Source organism: Hemibagrus wyckioides, linkage group LG04, assembly GCF_019097595.1.
Source record: "Hemibagrus wyckioides isolate EC202008001 linkage group LG04, SWU_Hwy_1.0, whole genome shotgun sequence".
Taxonomy (NCBI): domain Eukaryota; kingdom Metazoa; phylum Chordata; class Actinopteri; order Siluriformes; family Bagridae; genus Hemibagrus; species Hemibagrus wyckioides.
This window is the reverse complement of record NC_080713.1, coordinates 14,709,850-14,731,292: the sequence shown is the minus strand read 5'-3', so window position 1 is coordinate 14,731,292 and position 21,443 is coordinate 14,709,850. Positions and strand designations below refer to the sequence as shown.

The following is a 21,443-nucleotide window of genomic DNA, read 5'->3' as shown; positions in this document are numbered from 1 at the left end:
GTACTGTTGATACAGGGACATCCAGTTCTTTTGAAATTGCCTTGTAGCCTTTGGGCTTTGACAACACGCGTACAAAGTTCATGACTGAGTTCTTTCTTCTTGACCAAGGTGACAATGACGGAGAATAATGAAAGCTTTGCCCCCTTAATTATACTTTACAGAGCAGGTGTTACCATTTTACATTATTAGGCCTTAATAGATTACACGTAAATTGATTATAGTCACTGGAGTGTGAAACCACATGCACTTTCACAAAAGAAAGAATTTTTTCTGAGATTGGGAATAGGGTATGATTAATTTTGAACAGGCTCAAAAGAGAATCCCTGGCCATATCTATTGGTATACAAATGAAGTTTAGCTAAAACATATGTGGGGTTGTGCATAGCAGCTAATATATATTGAATACAATGGAAGTTTCCCCAAAGTATAAATGAAAAAAATTTGTCCAAGGGTATGAAAAATTTTGATATACATATACAATATACTTTGCCAGCTGTAAAGATACATTTTAACAAAAATAAAATTGTTGCAGCTGCTGAGCTTTATAGCTTTGTTTTACGCAATCACACTCTTATCGTCACTATTTATTATTATTAGTGTGATTGCTGACGCAATTACACTCTTGTTATCGTCACTATTTATTATTATTATTATTATTAGTGTGATTGCATCAGCAATCACACTCATCACTATTTATTAGTGTGATTGCATCAGCAATCACACTCTTGTTATCGTCACTATTTATTATTATTATTATTATTATTATTATTATTATTATTATTATTATTATTCCATTTCCTGGGCACACAGTTCGGCTTTTCTCAGAGATTTTCGGGAGCTGTCGTAAACAAGCATGTAAAACGTTACTAGTCCTAAACGGTAATAGCTAGAAACATGGTTCCAACGCTAAAATGTTGCCCATGTTATGCTTATGTGTGCTATTACTTTTCATGCTGATAAGTATTGTAGTTTATTTTATATTAATTTGTACAGGCATTTTTCACGGACTTCACTTCCTGGTTTCCGTACAGTTCGGCCTTTCTCAGGGATTTTCGATAGATGTCGTAAACAAGCATGTAAAACATTACCAGTCCTAAACGGTAATAGCTAGAAACATGGTTCCAACGCTAAAATGCTGCTTAGGTGTGCTATTACTTTTCATGCTGATAAGTATTATAGTTTATTATATGGATTTGTATTTGGACTTCAGACTGCTGCTGTGTGTGTGTGAGACGTCAGCTAGAGTGAGTGAAGAGGTTTGTTTTTTTTGTTTTTAAGTCATATCGTCTTTAAACTGATATTTAAGCAGAGCGCACACGCTGGTTTGTTTAGACTTCATATTTTAAGTGTAACTTTATTTTGTGTTTATTATTCGATAATTTTTTGCAATAGTTTAAGCATGTATAGTTTTTATATATGTAACGGAGGCTTGCGCTAGGTGCCGTGCAGCGAGTTGTATAAAGCCTGTTTCCACTTGCTTATAAGTCACCTTGCTTTTACTACCTTTACTCCACTGATCTCAGTAGTATTATAAGCTGCACTTTAGCTTATTTGTTAGCGCGCCCGTGCTTAAGTGTGCTATTACTTTTCATGCTGATAAGTATTGTAGTTTATTTTATTTTTTCAATGCATTTGTTATGGACTTCACTTCCTGCACACGCTAGAAACATGGTTCCAATGTTAAAATGTTGCTCATGTTGTGCTTAAGTGTGCTATTACGTTTCATGCTGATAAGTATTATAGTTTATTTTATATGAATTTTTAAATGCATTACGGACTTCAGACTGCTACTGTGTGTGTGACGTCAGCTAGAGTGAGGGAACAGGTTGCACGTATCGTCTTTAAACTGTTCCCAGCGCGCACACTAGTTCGTTTAGACTTCATATTTTAACTGTGACTTTAGTTTGTATATACTTTTTTGAGAATGTCTTGCAATAGTTTACGCATATTTAGCGTGTATATTGTGTATTTGACTGTGGCGCGCGCTAATGCATGTAAAGTACCACTGATCTCAATGGCGTTACAAGTTGCAGTTTAGCTTATTTGGTAGAGCGTCTGTCTCCCATGCTGGAGACCCGGGTACGAGACCCGCTCGGAATTGTGTTTATATATTATTTGAGAAGTTCTCGCAATAGTTCAAGCAATATATCTAATCTCTCTCTCTCTCTCTCTCTCTCTCTCTATATATATATATATATATATATATATATATATATATATATATATATATATATATATATATATATATATATATATATATATAGGTTGCTCATGTTATATGGATTTTTCAAGGACTTCAGACCGCTACTGTGTGTGTGTGACGTCAGCTAGAGTGAGGGAAGAGGTTTTTTAAGGTCGCATTGTCTTTAAACTGTTCCTACAGCTTGAATTCTTACTCTACAGCCACATAAACTACCTTAAACTGTGACTTTAGCTTTTAAATATTATTGAGCATGTCTTGCAATAGTTTAAGCAACATATTCGCAATCACACTCGCATTTTCTTCTGGAAATGCAACATTCTAGTTAAACATTGGTTCACAACAGAAAGTTTTTTTAACAGAACATTCATGGAAGTAAAATAACGACAAAAGTATTTGAAGCAAAAAAAGGTGCTGAATAGCAGTAACTGAAAACAAATCCATTCTATTAACAGTGCTTGCATTTTACCCGGATGTGCAACGTTGAATTTGTGAAAGCGAAATAATACGCACCGAAATGTCCTGTCAATTATTAAAGGTTGTATTTTAAAAATCTGAATATTTAATATTGAAATTTTAAACAATGCAATTTTGTCTCCACTTGAAAAATTCACAGCTTAATTATGCAACCATGTTGAATTCATGCTTAATTATGCAAGATATGATGGATTTGTTTTCAATTACTGCTATTCAGCACCTTTTTTTGCTTCAAATATTTTTGTTGCGATTTTTCTTCCATAAACATTGACATGAAAACCGGAACATGTTCCTATCTTATTCTCACTTGCACTTATTTTTTTAGAAAGTTTGTTGGCCATTTGTTGGTTCTTAGCAAGAAAAACAAGAGTCTCAATGTTTTCCTCAGTTAGTCTAAAATGTCTTGGACTGCAGATGAAGCCTGATGTGCCAAACACATGTTCTGAAGTGCAGCCAGATGCTGGAATGCACAGGTACCGCCTTGCTAAATGTGCAAGAGTTGGCATGGTGGTTTCATGGTCCTTCCACCAGGTGAGGAGATCTTCAAAAGCACTTATTTCTATCAGTTGTATGTACAACAAGAGTTCACTTGTAAGTTTGTCAGCAGGGGATGTAGAATGACCTCCCTTAGCCCCTTTTGCTTCCACTACTGACTTTTCAAACTTGATGGTGGACAGCAGGCTTTTCAAGTCTGTTTTTCTTCTTTTTCTTGCCCCTCCTTGATCTTCCTGTTGCTGTTGCTCTGTTGGTTGGACCAGACTCATTTGCTGTTGTGAAGCTTCAGCAGATTTTTGTTGAAGTATTGCTTTCACTTCATCCTCCATTGCAACAAAATTGTCCTTAAATCTTGGATCGATGGATGTTGCAGTGTTAAGGACAGTGTCGAGAGGTCTGCTTTCATATCTTGCTGTGAAATAAGTTTTTTTTTTTTTTTTTTTTTTTTTTTTCTTTTTCTTTTCTTTCATCTCACATGAAAGTGGGCTTTCTCCATCCTTCATATTCGGAAAGGAAAATAGTTTCCATTTGAGGGACAACACAGAGGACAATGTGGGGTCCTTCTCTCCAATTAATGCATCTGTAAAGCTGCTTAGTGGACATCTCTGATGATTTCTAATGTTGCGATCTAATGTTCTAATGTTCTAAGGTGGAGATCCAACAAAAGGTAAAGGTAGGTTTAAATTCTTTTTTTTTCTCTTTCAAATTCCTCATCAGCTTGTTTGACCTGGAAAAGGCAGACACAGATGTCCGGAGCCTGAACAAGACACTTAAGACACAGGTCAGACCTAATGCCTTGCCTATGGCCAGATGAAGATTGTGACCAAAACGGTATCCAAGTATAATTCTCAAATGCCTTTTTGTTGTTGGAGGCACTATCAGTGGTTATGGCAGCCATTTTTGACAGTTTCAGTCTCCATTTCTCAGACACCATTTCCTTCAGTACTTCATGGAGGCTGTCTGCTGTATGATCTGAATATAAAGCTGAATATCCTAAACACCAGGACTGTTTTTCCCAGGATTCAGTTATATAATGGATTGTGACAGCCATGTATGCATCAGTTGCCCTGCTTGTCCAGATGTCAGTGGTGCAAGCGAAGAAAGGCTGGTTTGCAAGCTGTGACTGAATAACATCTCTCGTTTCAGTGTACAGTTTTGGGATTTCATTATACATGAAATGATTTCTTCAAGGCATGTCATATTTTCTGTCCAGCTGCTGCACAAGGTTTTGGAATCCACTTTTTTCAGCTGTATATACTGGCACCTGATCAAGACAGATAAACTCAGCTACTGATTTGTTCAATCTTTTCGCATCTTTTGACATCATATTTGCGGTGTACTTCTAACACAGTGGGAAGGGAAGGCTGCTTTATCTGCCTGGTTGCAGATTCTGCTGGTGTCTGTTTGTTTGTCTATGGGTGGTGGGGGAAAAGGATAAAAATTATTCTATTCTATATAACACATGTTTAGTTTGATTTAAATTTTTTCTACCTGAAAAACAGACCCTGAGCACAGACCTGTACTAGTAAGAATACGTACTGAGTCAAGACCTTCAGTGTCTTTGCAGGCTAATAATTATGTATTTGGAGATCATTACCATGACGTTCCAGATTTACAGTTAATATCATTTTATGTTTATTATTAATTTTATTATTAATAAAATTGTAGTTTATTTACTGTTAAGTTTATTATTGTTTGTTTTTTATTTATACAGCTGTATATTTGACAATCATATAGTTAGCACATTTAAGATTTATAATAGTGTGAACTGGATTATTGTGAATAATTAGATCAAAGTCTAAGATTAAAGTCTTTTTAATTAATCTAACTGTAATTTAAGCCACATATCACTTATTAAGCAGTCAATACACCTGTATTGGACTCAATACACCTTTGCAGTTTATCACACTCATTTAAATTATATTTGATGGCATAAGCAGAATACTGGTACCACATTTAGGGCCTGAGCACCGAAGGAGCAAGGCCAGAGGCCTTGCACCGTAGGTGCGGAAGCCCTATTGTTTTCGTTAGAATTTTATATTTATTTATTTTATTTTATTTTATAAGAATTTTATATTTATTTATTTTATCAACCTTTCGGGGCATTTTGGACCCCTTAACATGCTCAAAAACTCTTGAAAATCAGCAGACAGGTTGGAATCTGCGGCCATTAGGACGTCACCGTGGCTCGGCCCTGGGCGTGGCACACACCTGTTACAGCGCCCCCTGGAAAATCTTGCTGCATAGCTGATACAAACTTGCACGTATCCATGTACAACTTGGTACACACTTAGATCTCATTGAACTGAACAACTGTCACACTGCATGTCATTAAGTCTAATCCACAGGAAGTCAGTTATTTTGAGTTGTTTGCAAAACGCACCCAATGGAATTTGAAATACTCCTCCTAGGGAATTGATACAACCGCCTCCAAACCCAGGCTAAAATGATCTCAAGACATTGATAATGCAAAATTGATGAGGGATTTTTGATATCTCAAACGGTTCAGCCGTGAGAAGCCCTTAAACTTATGGCGAATAAAACGAAACAGGAAGTGGCTAATAACTTCTGTGTATATTAAGTGATCTACATGAAACCTTAGGATTATGTTAAGCATTGAAAGCTGATCACACTGATATGACAACTGTGAGTCTCGGTCATAGCGCCACCAACTGGCAGCAGGAAGTGTGTCACTTTTTGAAATCTGTAATATTTTCTCTCTTACTTTCACCTGATTTGGTTCAAAATCAGTCAGGATAATGACAAGACATGGCTGATGTGAAACTGTGAAGGAATTTTTGATACCTTGAATTGTGTTACTATGGTGATGATTTACATGAGAACATAATAGAAGAAAATGAATCTTCTCATATCTTACCAGTGGAAAGGCCTAATGTTCCAAAATATTTCACATAGAGAGTGTAAATGGGTATGAGAAAGTCCAGTGTGGCTGGTCCCCGGGCGTGGCACAGGGCTGTCACAGTGCCCCCTGTAACTTTGTCAGAAATATAGCTGCAGAGCTCATATTCACTTGGACGTATATGCATGAGAGCCGGTATACATTTAGATCTCATTGAGCTAAATGACGATCATCCACCAGTCATGGGATCCGCTTAAAAGGAAGTCAGTTATTTTGGGATGTTTGAAAAACGCACCCAATGGAATTTGATATACTCCTCCTTAGGGGATTTGTATGATTTTGACCAAACAGGGCCCAATATGATCTGAAGACATTGAGGATCTAAAATTGATAAGGGATTTTTGATATCTCAAACGGTTCAGCCGTGAAGAGCCCTTAAACTTATGGCGAATAAAAGGAAACAGGAAGTGGCTAATAACTTCGGTGTATATTGTGTGATGTACATCAAACCTCAGTTTTATGTTAAGAGAAGAAAGCTGAACACACCGACATGACTACTGTCAGTGTCAGTCATAGCGCCACCAACTGGCAGCAGGAAGTGTGTCACTTTTAGAAATCTCTAATGTTTTCCCTTACTTTCACCTGATTTGGTTGAAAATCAGTCAGAATAATGTCAGGACATGGCTGATGTGTAACTGTGAAGGAATTTGTGATATTTTGAATGATGTTGCTATTGTGAGGACATAATAGAAGAATATTAATGTTCTTATATCTTAACAGTGGAAAGCCCTAATGTTTCAAAAAAAATTACACAGAAAGAACAACTGGTTATGAGTAATTCTGCTTAGTTTCATGATTTTGTGATGCTCTAAAGGCTCAAAACAAATTTTTACATTTATCAGTCCATTGACTGGACATGGTTTTGGCCTGACTCCTGCAGTACTAGACTATGTCCACTAGAGGATCTTTCCACTTCATTTTTATTTTTTTAAATATGGCTGCATATTCACAATTTATATATACAGAGTCAGGCAAAAAATGTATATATAGACTTCAAGAAAAGAAAAAGTAGACATTTTTTTCCTGGGTGACTCTCTCTCTCTCTCTCTCTCTATATATATATATATAATATAAACTGATATAGAAATATAGTTTAGAGGGAGAGTCATTGTCCCTTTTGACATCACTGGACATTGCTATGATCTGTTTCATTACACCCAAACTGTCACTTTTGCCCTTATATAGTTTAGACGGAGAGTTAGTGTTCTTGTTGCCATCAGTGGACTTTGCTGTGATCACTTTCATTAGACCCAAATTGTCACTCTTGTCCTTTTGGTATTTCCCCTTTTAATGCATGTACCCACTGTGCTCACTGTGTCTGGTGTGCTTGGGCGGCGATGGCACCGTGTAGTGATGGCCCATAGTGCGGGGGCCCGTCATTGCTGCTTGCAGCTATATTTATTTTTATTTATTTATTTATTTATTTATTTTCAACCTTTCGGGGCATTTTGGACCCCTTAACATGCTCAAAAACTCTTGAAAATCAGCAGACAGGTTGGAATCTGCGGTCATTAGGACGTCACCGTGGCTCGGCCCTGGGCGTGGCACACACCCGTTACAGCGCCCCCTGGAAAATCTTGCTGCATAGCTGATACACACTTGCACGTATCCATGTACAACTTGGTACACACTTAGATCTCACTGAAGTGAACAACTTTCACACTGCATGTCATTAAGTCTAATCCACAGGAAGTCAGTTATTTTGAGTTGTTTGCAAAACGCACCCAATGGAATTTGAAATATTCCTCCTATGGAATTGATACAACCGCCACCAAACCCAGTCTAATATGATCTCAAGACATTGATAATGCAAAATTGTTGAGGGATTTTTGATATCTCGAATGGTTCAGCCATGAAGAGCCCTTAAACTTATGGCGAATAAAACGAAACAGGAAGTGGCTAATAACTTCTGTGTACATTAAGTGATCTACATGAAACCTTAGGATTATGTTAAGCATTGAAAGCTGATCACAATGATTTGACAACTGTGAGTCTCGGTCATAGTGCCACCAACTGGCAGCAGGAAGTGTCACTTTTAGAAATCTCTAATATTTTAATTAATAATTTAATTTAATTAATAGTTTTCATATTGCCATCAGTGGACTTTGCTGTGATCACTTTCAGTACACCCAAATTGTCACTCTTGTCCTTTTGGTATTTCCCCTTTTAATGCATGTACCCACTGTGCTCACTGTGTCTGGTGCGCCTGGGTGGCGATGGCACCATGTAGTGATGGCCAATAGTGCGAGGGCCTGTCATTGCTGCTTGCAGCTATATTTGCCTGTTGCTCTTTAAATTCTTTGAACAAGTCGGGATGTCTGTTGGCAAGGTGCTTTGTAAAGTTGGACGTGTTGGCTCCCTTCACTTTGTCAGCAACATAAGCGAAATAATGCCATATTTCACTTCGCATGTCTACTTTGTCTACAAACTGTTGGCAGTCACCATGAAAGCCAGAGTGCATCTGTGAGTAAAAAAACAATTCGGCACGCTGCATGCACTCAGTGTGCCATGGAAGCAGCATGTTGCCCACACCCCGTAATGTCGAACACTCAGCTGTCACTCTTAAAGTACCAGTACTAATAAAATGAGGAATCATATTGTGTTTAAAAGCAGTGTATTGCGATACTTTTCTAGTACTGGTATATTGTGCTATAGTATTTTATAATCAATGCAAAATGTTACTGGGAGCCAGTGTTGTGTGGAGAAGATAGAACTGATGTGCTCATATCTTCTGGTTCTAGTTATAACTCTGGCTGCAGCATTCTGGACTAACTGGAGCTTGCTTATGCACCTACTGGAACAGCCAGACAGTAAGCCATTACAATATTCAAAATAGCCATTAAAAAATGGCTATGCTGTAGAAGCTAATACCATGTTTACAAATTATGTATATGTAAGGAGAACAGCGTGCCATCAACACAAAAGTCAAAGCTTATACCACATTTACAAATAATTATACAAAGAGTTAACATGTATAAGAAAGTCTGTGTAAAGCTTTTCAGGTGTTTGCCTAAAACAGAAACTACACACCGATAACAGTCAAATACAACCTATGCCAGGAGAGAGCTGCTCCCATTACTCCAACAACATTTTCTAGCATCTCAAGAATAGTATGATCAGTAATGTCAAAAGCTCTGCTAAGGTCAAGCAACAGCAGCAAGGATACACAGCCCTGATAGGAGGCCAGTAAGTAGGTCATTTACCACTTTAGTGAGTGTGGTTTATATCATATTCCAGGATGACAATGCCAGGATTCATTTCAAATTCAATTTTTTTTATCAGGCTCAAATTGTGAAAGAGCAGTTCAGGGAACACGGGAAATAATTTTTACATGTGGATTGGCCACTTAGTTCAGACCTTAACCTCATTGAGAATCTTTGGGATGTGCTGGAGAAGTCTTTACTAACCGCTCTGAATCTCCCATCATCAATACAAGATCTTGACGAAAAATTAATGAAACTCTGGGCAGAAATAAATGGGGAATGCACGTCCTAATCAAAGCAAAAGGAGGTCCATTGAAATATTGTGTGTATGACCTTATTTTGGACAGGCTTAGTGTGTGTAAATAATTGATATTTTTAAAATATGGCCTCCACATATAAGCAATGCCTCTGGGCAGATTCGTAAATCTGTAAATGGTAAAATTAAGTCAGTTGTGATTGCATGTTTTCAGGATGTTTTGAGGATGTTAGGGCATGTTGGAATGTGATCATTTATAAGTGGTGCTGGTAAGTCCAAATCGCTAATTCTTTGTCTGATTTTTGGTGTAAAAAAGTCTCTCAGGTTTTAGCATGCATTTTACAGCCACAAAACATTTATAATCATTTATTGCATTTAGTGTTCTATAGAACTAGGCAGGAACTGATCACTGGGACATTTTTGGATTGTTCTTGATTTTCACAGGTTGCTGTTTGCAGCTGTATTTTTGAAAAAATTGGTGGAAGAGGATAATATAAAAGGGTTGAAATGGACAAACTAGTTGAAATGGAAATGGATTTGGTAAAACAGGCATGTGAAGAAAAGTTTAATCAAAACTCAAAAAAAAAAAGTGAAATTGAAGCTGACTAAGAGTGCCATTAGTCATAATGTTTTGTTGTTCATTACTTACTGTTCATGCAGCAGTAGTCATTCACGAGGTTGAAATAATATACAAATATACTATTTTTTTTACCTGTTGGTACTATATATTTAGCATGTAGCATGGGAATTTTAGTTCTAGTAAGATAAAGTTAAAAAGCTTATGATGTTAAATGATGATTTATAGTCTTATAGTACAAGTATGAAATTGCTGTTAGCATTCTTTTCATTTACTGACATTTTGAAGCAATATTACAAAATTTATTTGGAAAAAATATATTCTTTATTGTCTATGGATATAAAAAAAAGAATTGCTTGGGTGTTCCCAACAGGTTAAACTGTTCTTATAAATAAATTGTGGTTAAAGTACCAAAATCTCACACTAAATGTACAGTTTTGGTAAACTAAATCATATAAATTTGATTTTTTTTTAATTTTTTACAGGGCAGCAGTGAGTCTGAGACTGAAAGCCACAAAAGAAAGGTTTCACGACAGAAAAAGAAAGAGTGAGTACAGACAGAATGGAGCATGTTTGTGCTTTATCTGTGTATTACTTGCTTTGTTGTTTCCTTTTTTTATTATTTTTACAGTTTATCATTTGCTGTTTTTTTATATAACAAAAGACACAAGTGATAGTACATAATTTAGTAATATGACATAATTAGGTTGTCAAAGTTGCCTGAGTGCATGTGAATATTATAATCTGTTATGTAATGTATAGATTTCTATATTTCACACATTATTATATATGCATTATTGTGTACATTACCAGACAGGGTGATGAGTCTGAAAGAGAGATTCTGGAGTGAATTAGATGAGGTGGTAGAGAGTATTCCCATGGGTGAGAGAGTGGTGATAGGAGCAGATTTTAATGGACATGTTGGTGAGGGGAACACAGATGATGAGGAGGTTATGGGCAAGTTTGGAGTTAAGGAAAGGAACCTTGAAGGACAGATGGTAGTGGACTTTGCTAAGAGGATGGACATGGCTGTGGGTAACACTTATTTTCAGAAGAGGGAGGGCAGGAGGGGCATAGAGTGACTTACAAGAGTGAAGGTAGGAGCACATCAGGTAGACTACATCCTATGTAGAAGAGGCAATATGAAAGAGATTAGTGACTGTAAAGTGCTAGTGGGAGAGAGTGTAGCCAGACAGCATAGGATGGTGTAGGATGACTTTGATGGTCTGTAAGGAAAAGAGGTCAAAGATAGAGAAGAAAACCAAGTGGTTGAAGCTGAAAAAGGAGGAATGGTATGAGGAATTTAGACAGAAGTTGAGGTAGGATCTTGGTGGTCAGGTAGTGCTGCCAGATGACTGGGAAACTACAGCAGAAGTGATCAGGGAGACAGGAAGAAAGGTGCTGGGTGTGTCATCTGGAAGGAGGAAAGAAGTGGGACATGAACAGGACTGACGAGAATAGACGGGAATAAAAGGAGTTACAGCGCAGAGTGAAGAGGGAGGTGTCTAAGGCCAAGCAGAAGGCATATGATGAGTTGTACACTAGGTTAGGCACTGGAGAAGGAGAGAAGGACTTGTACAGGTTAGCTAGGCAGAGGGATCGAGATGGGAAGGATGTGCAGCAAGTTAGAGTTATTAAGGATAGAGATGGAAAGGTGCTCACAAGTGAGGTGAGTGTACAGAGGAGATGGAAGGAGTACTTTGAAGAGCTGATGAATGAGGAAAATGAGGGAAAAAAGAATAGAAGGGGTGAACACTGTGGAACAGAAAGTAGATAAGATTAGAAAGGATGAAGGCTTTGAAGAGGATGAAAAGTGGAAAGGCAGTTAGTCCTGACGACATCCCGCTGGAGGTCTGGAAGTGTTTAGGTGTGGAATTTTTAACTAGTTTGTTTAACAGGGTTTTAGAGAATGAGAAGATGCCTGAGGAATGGAGAAGAAGTGTATTAGTGCCAATCTTTAAGAATAAGGGTGACGTGCACAGTTGCAGCAACTATAGAGGGATAAAGTTGATGAGCCATACATTGAAACTATGGGAAAGAGTAGTGGAAGCTAGTGTGTGTGCTGTGGGTCAGACAGAAGAGTTCAAAGTGGAGGTGGGACTGCATCAGGGATCGGCTCTGAGCCCCTTCCTGTTTGCTGGACCAGTTGTCGGAGGAGGTCAGACAGGAGTCTCCTTGGACAATGATGTTTGCAGATGACATTGTGATCTGTAGTGAGAGCAGGGAGCAGGTGGCGGAAAACCTGGAGAAGTGGAGGTTTGGGAGGGAAGTGGAACAGTAACATTACAGGGTGAAGAGGTGAAGAAGGTACAGGAGTTTGAGTACTTGAGATCAACGGTCCAAAGTAATGGAGAGTGTGGGAAAGAGGTAAAAAAGCGAGTGCAGGCAGTTTGGACATCAGGGGGACAGCTCACGTTTGGTGGACAAAGTTAGGGAGGCCAGATTAAGATATTGGTAGGAGAATGTTGGACATGGAGCAGCCAGGCAGGAGGCAAAGAGGAAGGCCAAAGAGGAGGTATATGGATATAATAAATGAGGATAAATGAGGATATGAAGCTAGTGGGTGCAATTGTTGAGGATGCGGAAGATAGGGATAGGTGGAGAGAGATGATTCGCTGTGGCGACCCCTGAAGGGAAAAGCCGAAAGAAGTAGTAGTCGACATAACCATGACACTCTTATTAATCAAAAGTTTGTTTCAGAATGTTTCAGAATTTCACTTTTTTATTTTTGATCAAACCATCCCAATTGTTGCCAACTTTATGCATGTATATTTCGCACACCATGTACAGATTCATCTGACACCAGTTCTATTGTTTTTGCTATAAACTGAAGACATTTGTTTTTGAGATCAAAAAGTGAACATGAGATGATAAATCAGAATATCCGCATTCATTTGCTGATATTTACTTCTAGATGTGTTAAAAAATCTAAATCATGGCATGTTTGGGAGCAGACAGCCTAATTTTTATGTGAGCAAAACTATAGAAATAGGTCATCTTCAGATTGTAAATAAAGCATATCATCAGCCATAAAGATTAAATCCACATGTCTAATATTGTGTAGGTCCCACTTGTGCCACCAAAACATCTGTGACTCATCAAGACATGGGCTTCACAAGATTTCTGAAGGTGTTCTGTGGTATCTGGCACCAAAACACTAGCAGCAGATTCTTTAAGTCATATAAGTTGCGAATTGAGGCCTCTATAGATTGGACTTGTTTGTTCAACATACTCTTCCGATGCTTGATCGCATTGCAATCTGGGGAATTTGGAAGCCAAGACGCACACATGTTCCTCAAACTACTTCTGAACATTTTTTGCACTGTGGTAGGGTTCATTATCCTATTATACAATAGAGAATACCATTGCCATGAAATGGTACTTTGTCTACAACAAAGATTAGGTAGGTGGTACGTGTCAAAGTAACATCCACATGAATACTGGGACCAAAGTTTTCCCAGCAGAACACTGTCAAGAGGATTACACTGCCTTTGCCAGCTTCCTTCTTGCCTTAGTGTACCCTGGTGACAGCTCTTCTACAAATAAGTTATGCACCCGGTCATCCATATGATGTTTTTATATTCAAATTGATTCATCAGACCAGGCCACATTTTGTCCTTGGGTGCCCATGAAATTGTTTGTTTCCGGTTGATCAGTTGTCCTTCCTTGGAGCATTTTTCCTAGGTACTGACCACAGCATACCAAGTACACCCCACAAGACCTGCTGTTTTGGAAATTCTCTGACCTAGTCATCTAGCCATCACAATATAATTTTTGTCAGGGTCACTTAAATCCTTGTGCTTGCCCATATTTCCACAATCAACTTTGAGAACTGACTGTTTCCTTGCTGCCTATTATGTCCTACCCTTGACAGGTGCCATTATAACAAGATAAAACAAGGTGCCCCACAAAACATGTTACTTGGTCCTCTCTTTTTCTCCCGCTATACTCACTTTCTTGGTGAAGTTACATGCTAATCTTCTCCTTTCCATGATCAGATGCCACAGCTTCTCCTCGGATCTCTGTGTTTGATCTGGCAAAACTCGCCTTTTGCTAATTTGACATGCTTATTTCTTCTCTACGACATCAGAAGGATTCAGCCATATTTAACCACACAGGCTACTCAGGTGCTTGTTTAGTCTCCTGGCGCTTCGAAACTAGACTATTGCAAGTCTCTGCTGGCAGGTCTACCTCTGAATGCAATTCAACCTCAAAATGATCCAAAAGCAGCTGTGCGACTTCTTTTCATCCAGTTCTCACACGCCACCAGACTTCCAGTAGCTGTACACTGCAGTTTCAAAACACTGATGCTTGCCTACAAAGCCAAGAATGGACCAGCACCCTCTTACCTTAAAGTTATTAGCACTCCTCACACTCCACTATACTCCCTCAAATCTACTAGCACTGCTTGACTGGTCCCACTGTCTCTCAGGGTATAAGGTAGATCTATATCATGACACTCTTCTGTTCTGGCAATGTGGTGTTGGAATGAACTTCCCCTAGATGTCCAAACAGCTGAGTCACTGGTTGGCTAAAACCGACAGGTGAAGACTCACCTCTTCCTGAATCTAAAATTATTATATTATTATGTATATTATTATGTATTATTTTATAAGATTATAAAATAAATAAATAATAAAAATAATAAAAGAAATAAAGCGTTAATTTTTTCCCTGGTTGTTGTTGTTGTTGTTGTTGTTGTTTTAAGATCTTTAATTTCTCTTTTAGGCTGATGGCATTCTTAGTCTGTGACCTAGTGAATCTTTATTGATGCATTCATTGATCGAGATTTCAAAGCACTTTTGTACTGTGCTTTGGATACGGTTGTCTGCCAAATGCCATAAATGTAAAATGTAAATGTATAATCAATGCGATTAACTTCAGCTGTCAGTGGTTTAAATGTTATGGCTGATTGGCTGTTTGTATATCAAGTTGGGGACCAAGTGACACCACCAAACTGTTGTATTCTTCTTTTGTGTGTTGCTTTTCTAGACTTGTACTGCAGCTTCTTTCAGGTTTCAAGTCAATTCAAGAGCAGCTTCTTTCAGTTTTCAAGTCAAGAGGCTTTTATTGTCATTTTGAATCATATATAGTTGGTGCAGTACATAGTGAAATGAACATCGTTCCTCCTGGACCCTGCTAGATTTGACAATAAGTAAAACAATAAGGGTTATAAGTAAAAATATCTTATTCACATAAAGTACATGTGTGCAACCTTGTGCAAAGAGTGCAAGACAAAAGACAGTGTAAGACAAAAGACAGAGTAAACTGGCAATACAATGTAAGACAGATAAATAAAATAGCACCAACCAGTATACAGTTTGTTTGGTTCTGAGTTAGGTCAAATAAGGATGCTATTGTATTGTAAACATACACTATATTGCCAAAAGTATTTGCTCACCCATCCAAATAAGCAGAATCAGGTGTTCCAATCACTTCCATGGCCACAGGTGTATAAAATCAAGCACCTAGGCATGCAGACTGTTTTTACAAACATTTGTGAAAGAATGGGTCGCTCTCAGGAGCTCAGTGAATTCCAGCATGGAACTGTGATAGGATGTCACCTGTGCAACAAATCCAGTCGTGAAATTTCCTCGCTCCTAAATATTCCACAGTCAACTGTCAGCTGTATTATAAGAACGTGGAAGTGTTTGGGAACGACAGTAACTCAGCCACGAAGTGGTAGGCCACGTAAACTGACGGAGCGGGGTCAGTGGATGCTGAGGCGCATAGTGCGAAGAGGTCGCCAACTTTCTGCAGAGTCAATCACTACAGACCTCCAAACTTCATGTGGCCTTCAGATTAGCTCAAGAACAGTGCGCAGAGAGCTTCATGGAATGGGTTTCCATGGCCGAGCAGCTGCATCCAAGCCATACATCACCAAGTGCAATGCAAAGCGTCGGATGCAGTGGTGTAAAGCACGCCGCCACTGGACTCTAGAGCAGTGGAGACGCGTTCTCTGGAGTGACGAATCACGCTTCTCCATCTGGCAATCTGATGGACGAGTCTGGGTTTGGCGGTTGCCAGGAGAACGGTACTTGTCTGACTGCATTGTGCCAAGTGTAAAGTTTGGTGGAGGGGGGATTATGGTGTGGGGTTGTTTTTCAGGAGCTGGGCGTGGCCCCTTAGTTCCAGTGAAAGGAACTCTGAATGCTTCAGCATACCAAGACATTTTGGACAATTCCATGCTCCCAACTTTGTGGGAACAGTTTGGAGCTGGCCCCTTCCTCTTCCAACATGACTGTGCACCAGTGCACAAAGCAAGGTCCATAAAGACATGGATGACAGAGTCTGGTGTGGATGAACTTGACTGGCCTGCACAGAGTCCTGACCTCAACCCGATAGAACACCTTTGGGATGAATTAGAGCGGAGACTGAGAGCCAGGCCTTCTCGTCCAACATCAGTGTGTGACCTCACAAATGCGCTTCTGGAAGAATGGTCAAAAATTCCCATAAACACACTCCTAAACCTTGTGGACAGCCTTCCCAGAAGAGTTGAAGCTGTTATAGCTGCAAAGGGTGGACCGACGTCATATTGAACCCTATGGATTAGGAATGGTATGTCACTTAAGTTCATATGCGAGTCAAGGCAGGTGAGCGAATACTTTTGGCAATATAGTGTATGTAGACATACGCCATCAGCAGTTCATAGTAGCATTTAATTATGATGTGCAGAAACAGTTCTTGTTTTTTAGGGGTATATTTTTTCAGTTTAATTTTTAGGAGGTGAAATTATGTCTGGTGGTTGACTTGAAATTAGGTCTGGTGAAACCATCTTAAACTTTCCACTTGCTGCATTATGAAGTATCTGTATGTTATTACACCTGTGGTTTATTGCCCAATTGGTATCAGCTATGTCCAATGCTTGTCCAGGGCTCTGAAAGATATTTCTTATTTTCTCAGCTTCCAAATGGCTTGCCTTTCTCCTATAGAAAGTTCTCTGGCATATATGTTGGCTTATCCTTTTTAAAAACAAATTTAGTTTTCACAGGCAAAACTTAGGGCTCGAAGCCAGGAGAACATGTTCAAATGCCTGCCAGTCACATGTTCCAGTGTTGTTGATTGGGTGAGTTAAAAAAAAGATGCCATGTTTCTAAGTTAACAAATCTAGATGTAAATTTTCAGAAAGACACAGGATAGTTCAGTTTATCATCTTAAGGAATTCCTAATCTATATTCATATAGATTCTCATAATGTTATATATATCTTTTGAACTCAAGCCAACAATGTCTTCAGCATATAGCAAAACAAAATAATTGGCCTTGTCATTTCAGTACCTTTAGAGGGGACTATATATGGAATAGTCATGGTCTGAAATTGTAAATAAAGACACCAGGCAAACATATCAATACACTGTATATGTAAAAGTATCCAGACTCCTATAATTCCAATGTTTCCTTTGATGTCAGTTGTGCTGTTAATAAACAGTTGGGTACATCTCGGAAGGCCCACAAACAACACCTCATAACGAACTCAAAAGCTCTGTTCAAGCTTATGTTCTTCCATCCTACACTCCGTAAACCATTTTTTGAAGGATTCAGTTTCTGCTCTGTGAATTTCCATGGTCTTTCCAGCTGTCTTTTTTCCCTTCTAGTTTTATTTGACTGATTACAGTTGGCCAGGGGAGCTGTAGAAGCTTAAGAACAGGTTTGATGGAAAGATCTTTTCTCAGAAAGTCACTGAGGTTTTTAGAGCATTGTGTTCACTGATATTTTTTTTCTAATGTTTTAGTTAGCTTAAATAGCCACATCCATAATTAGACAGGGTGTCTGGGTACTTTTGGGCATATATAATGTGTAACGAGTGGTAAGAGATGTTTAGAGATTCTGTGTAATAAGGAATGGTATATGCTGAGTGTGGTAAGTACCTTTTGTCAGACCACAAGAGATTTCTTGTTTCTTAGATGGTTCCTGTATTGCTGGTGAATGATGATGGCCCACCAACAGCGTAATAGTGTAGCTAAAGCTATTTCTAGACCCAGCAGGTGAATATGTGGTATTTCTGTCTTGAAAGAAATACCTGGAAAGATGACTCAAACGACGAAGATGATGGTGAGGAAGAAGCCAGCAGTTCAGAGATTGAGCAGGAAGGGAAAAAAGTTAGATCCAGAAGACTTCCTGTTAGAAGGTAAGAGTGTAGCGAAATTTGGCCTTAAGACAGCACATGTAGCATTACACAGAGTTATTTGATCAGACCTTAATAAAAATTTGTGTGACTGTATTTTCATCCAAGAGTTTCAACCTGTCATTTTGTGGCCATCCCTTATATTCCATTCTGGCAGAATAACATTAATTAGAATTGAATTCAGAAAATCCCAGCTGAAGTTAAACCAATGAGTTAAACCAATGAGTGCAGAACTGGAAATCTCATGGGTAAAAATATTTCATTCTAATCTGACAGTTAATGAAGACCATTGTGTAGTCAGCACCATAATTCTTGCTAAATTTAATATTAGTTGTTAATTCATAAATTTAAGTGGTTAATTTATCTTTGTAATAGTACAGTTCTGCTAAGTAAAACAGTCTTATCAAAAATGTAGAAGAAGCATGTTTCCATTTATATTGTACTTTTAAGTTCATCTTAAGTAATCATCTATGGCGGCTTCTTTCACTGGGGTCTAAATATGAGGTGCCACAGAGGCCAAATTTAAGTTATTCATAAGCATGGGGAATAAATAAGACAAATGTCTGTCGAAATTCATATAATGAATAATAAATAGCCCAATGAATTCTGCTATGCAAAACTGAAGGTGTATTTAGTGTAACTAGATGTGATTATCCAGAAAATACCCTAATGTCTATTTATAAGCACAGTTGTGGATCTGTGATGTGTGGCTGTTTACCCTCCAGAACCCCTTTGTTAGGATGTGAGACCATGTTTCTTGCTTGAAGTAGCATTTGGGCACCTTTCATGCTAGGCAAATGGACAGTTGTGTCCTATTCACTCCCTTGAAATAAAATCTGTGTATCTTTGATTTAGCTAGCATGTATATACAGTGGTGCTTGAAAGTTTGCGAACCTTTTGTGAATTTTTCTATATTTATTCATAAATATGACCCAAAACGTCATCAGATTTTCACACAAGTCCTAAAATAGACAAAGTGAATCTAATCAAACAAATCAAACACAAATATAATACTTGACAATTTATTTATTCAGAAAAAATATTCCAGTATTACATACCTGTGAGTGGCAAAAGTATGTGATCCTCTAGGATTAGCAGTTAATTTGAAGGCCAAATTAGAGTACATTTGTTTTCATCAGTGGGATGGCAATCAGGTGTCGGTGAGTGCCTTGTTTTATTTAAAGAACATGGATCTATCAAAGTCTGATCGTCACAACCTGCGTTTATGGAATTGTATCTTGGCACTAACAGAAGAGATTTCTGAGGACCTTAGAAAAACAGTTGTTGCTCATCAAGCTGGAAAAGGTTAAAAAAACATCTCTAAAGAGTTTGCACTCCACAAATCTAGTCAGACAGATTGTGTGCAAATGGAGGAAATTTAAGACCATTGCTACCCTCCCTAGGGTAGGCCAACCAACAAAGATCATTCCAAATGCAAGACTTGTAATAGTCACAAAGAAAACTACAGTAACTTCTGAGGCCTCTCTTATATTAGCTAATGTTAATTTTTATGAGTCCAACATCAGGAGAACACTGAACAACCTTGGTGTGCATGGCAGATTTGCAGGTAGAAAGCCAGTACTCTCCAAAAAGAACATTGCTGCCCATCTGTGGTTTACTAAAGATCATGTGGACAAGCCAGAAGACTATTTGAAAGTTGTGGATGGGTGAAACCAAAATAGAACTTTTTGTTTAAATGAGAAGCCTTATGTCTGGAGAAAGGAAAATGCCCAAAGCCCAAAAGCTGGTTTAAGAAAGAATGAATAAAGAGGAACAAAGTTTTGGAATGGCCAAGTCAAAGTTCTTATCAAGAACTTCATGTCATGAACCCCACTAACATCCGAGAGCTGAAGCTCTTTTGTACTGAGGAATGTGCAAAAATACTTCCAAGCCATTGTGCAGAAATGATCAACAGTTACCGGAACCGTTTGCTTGCAGCTATTGTTGCACAAGAGGGTGACACCTGATACTGAAAGCAAAGGTTCACATACTTTTGCAAATCACAGATGTGTTATACTGGATAATTTTTCTCAATTATTAAATGAAATATAATATTTTTTTGTTATATTTGTTATATAACCAATATTGGTTGCTTTCACCTTGTCCACTTTGAGGGCTTGTGTGAAAATCTGATTTATACAAAAATATTGAAAATTATAAAGGGTTCACAAACTCTAGATTCTTATCTAAACATTAGTGCAACTAAATAAGTGTGAAGTTTTCATATCATCACAAGCTCTGTAGGGTGTTATTCTGCTTATACCACAGTGATTTGCAAAGATTACAATGTTTATTAACGACTGCAACACTGATTGCATACTTTAATGCTATGTAGTTAGATTTATTGGTGTGAAACATCCAAGAGACAAGATGGTTCCTGCTCTCACTTATGTTATTGCTGCAATACACAGTGTCACCAACCTCTCTCTCTCTCACTCTAGGACTCTTTTCTTTTTTACACTTGTCATTATAGTGGAAAACAGCTTTATCTCCACTGCCCAAAAAACTTTAAAATATGTGACAGTTGCAAAGTGCCTACAGCTGACACCTTCCATAAATGATCTATAACAGCATGAGGTATCCTGTGTTATTCCTTACATGGTGCAGTTGCAAGCATTTATTTAAAACGGTAATAAAAACACCAAAATGCTAGCTATTCAAAAGAAAAGTGCTGTAATTTGAAACTTATGACTTTCGTGGGTGAATGTCTTGATTATCTGGTAAGTAAGAAATATAAGATGTTTTGATTGGAAAATTATTAATCAAAATGTACTGTTTTTAGTTTTCTAATGCAGAATTATGCAAAATCAAATATTCAGGGATCTGGTGAGAAACTTGTTTGAGCAGTGGCTACAGACTCCTTGCTTTTTATAATCTCATGAAGCATGATAGAATACTCTGTACAGCCTTCCTCTTCAAGTAATAACAGCAGTAATTTCTATATATAGTTTTGAGAACAATTTTGGCAGATGGATGTTTTTTTAAAAAAAAAAAAAATTAAACAAAGGTGACTTGAAAGTCTTTTATTTTCAGTGAAATAATACTAATAAGCATACTGTTTTTACTTTTACAATACTTCTCCTTTACTTTAATAAAATTTATTTATTTACAAGCAAAGTGAATACACTCTCTATATTTGCATGTCACTGCTTTTGTTCAGATAACCTATACAGCTTAAGTCTATACCATGG

At 38.0% G+C, this 21,443-nt stretch overlaps 1 protein-coding gene across 5 annotated transcripts in view; it reads left to right on the top strand.

Moving 5' to 3' along the window:
* Positions 1-21,443, top strand: part of chd2 (chromodomain helicase DNA binding protein 2) — an 84,333-nt gene that overhangs the window by 25,018 nt on the left and 37,872 nt on the right. For 4 of the 5 annotated variants that reach the window (XM_058387116.1, XM_058387112.1, XM_058387111.1 and 1 more), the window contains 2 exons: positions 10,614-10,675; positions 18,142-18,255. In XM_058387116.1, the coding sequence (XP_058243099.1) occupies positions 10,614-10,675; positions 18,142-18,255 (176 nt within the window). The remainder of the gene's footprint in view (positions 1-10,613; positions 10,676-18,141; positions 18,256-21,443) is intronic. The other variant, XM_058387115.1, reaches the window with a different exon arrangement.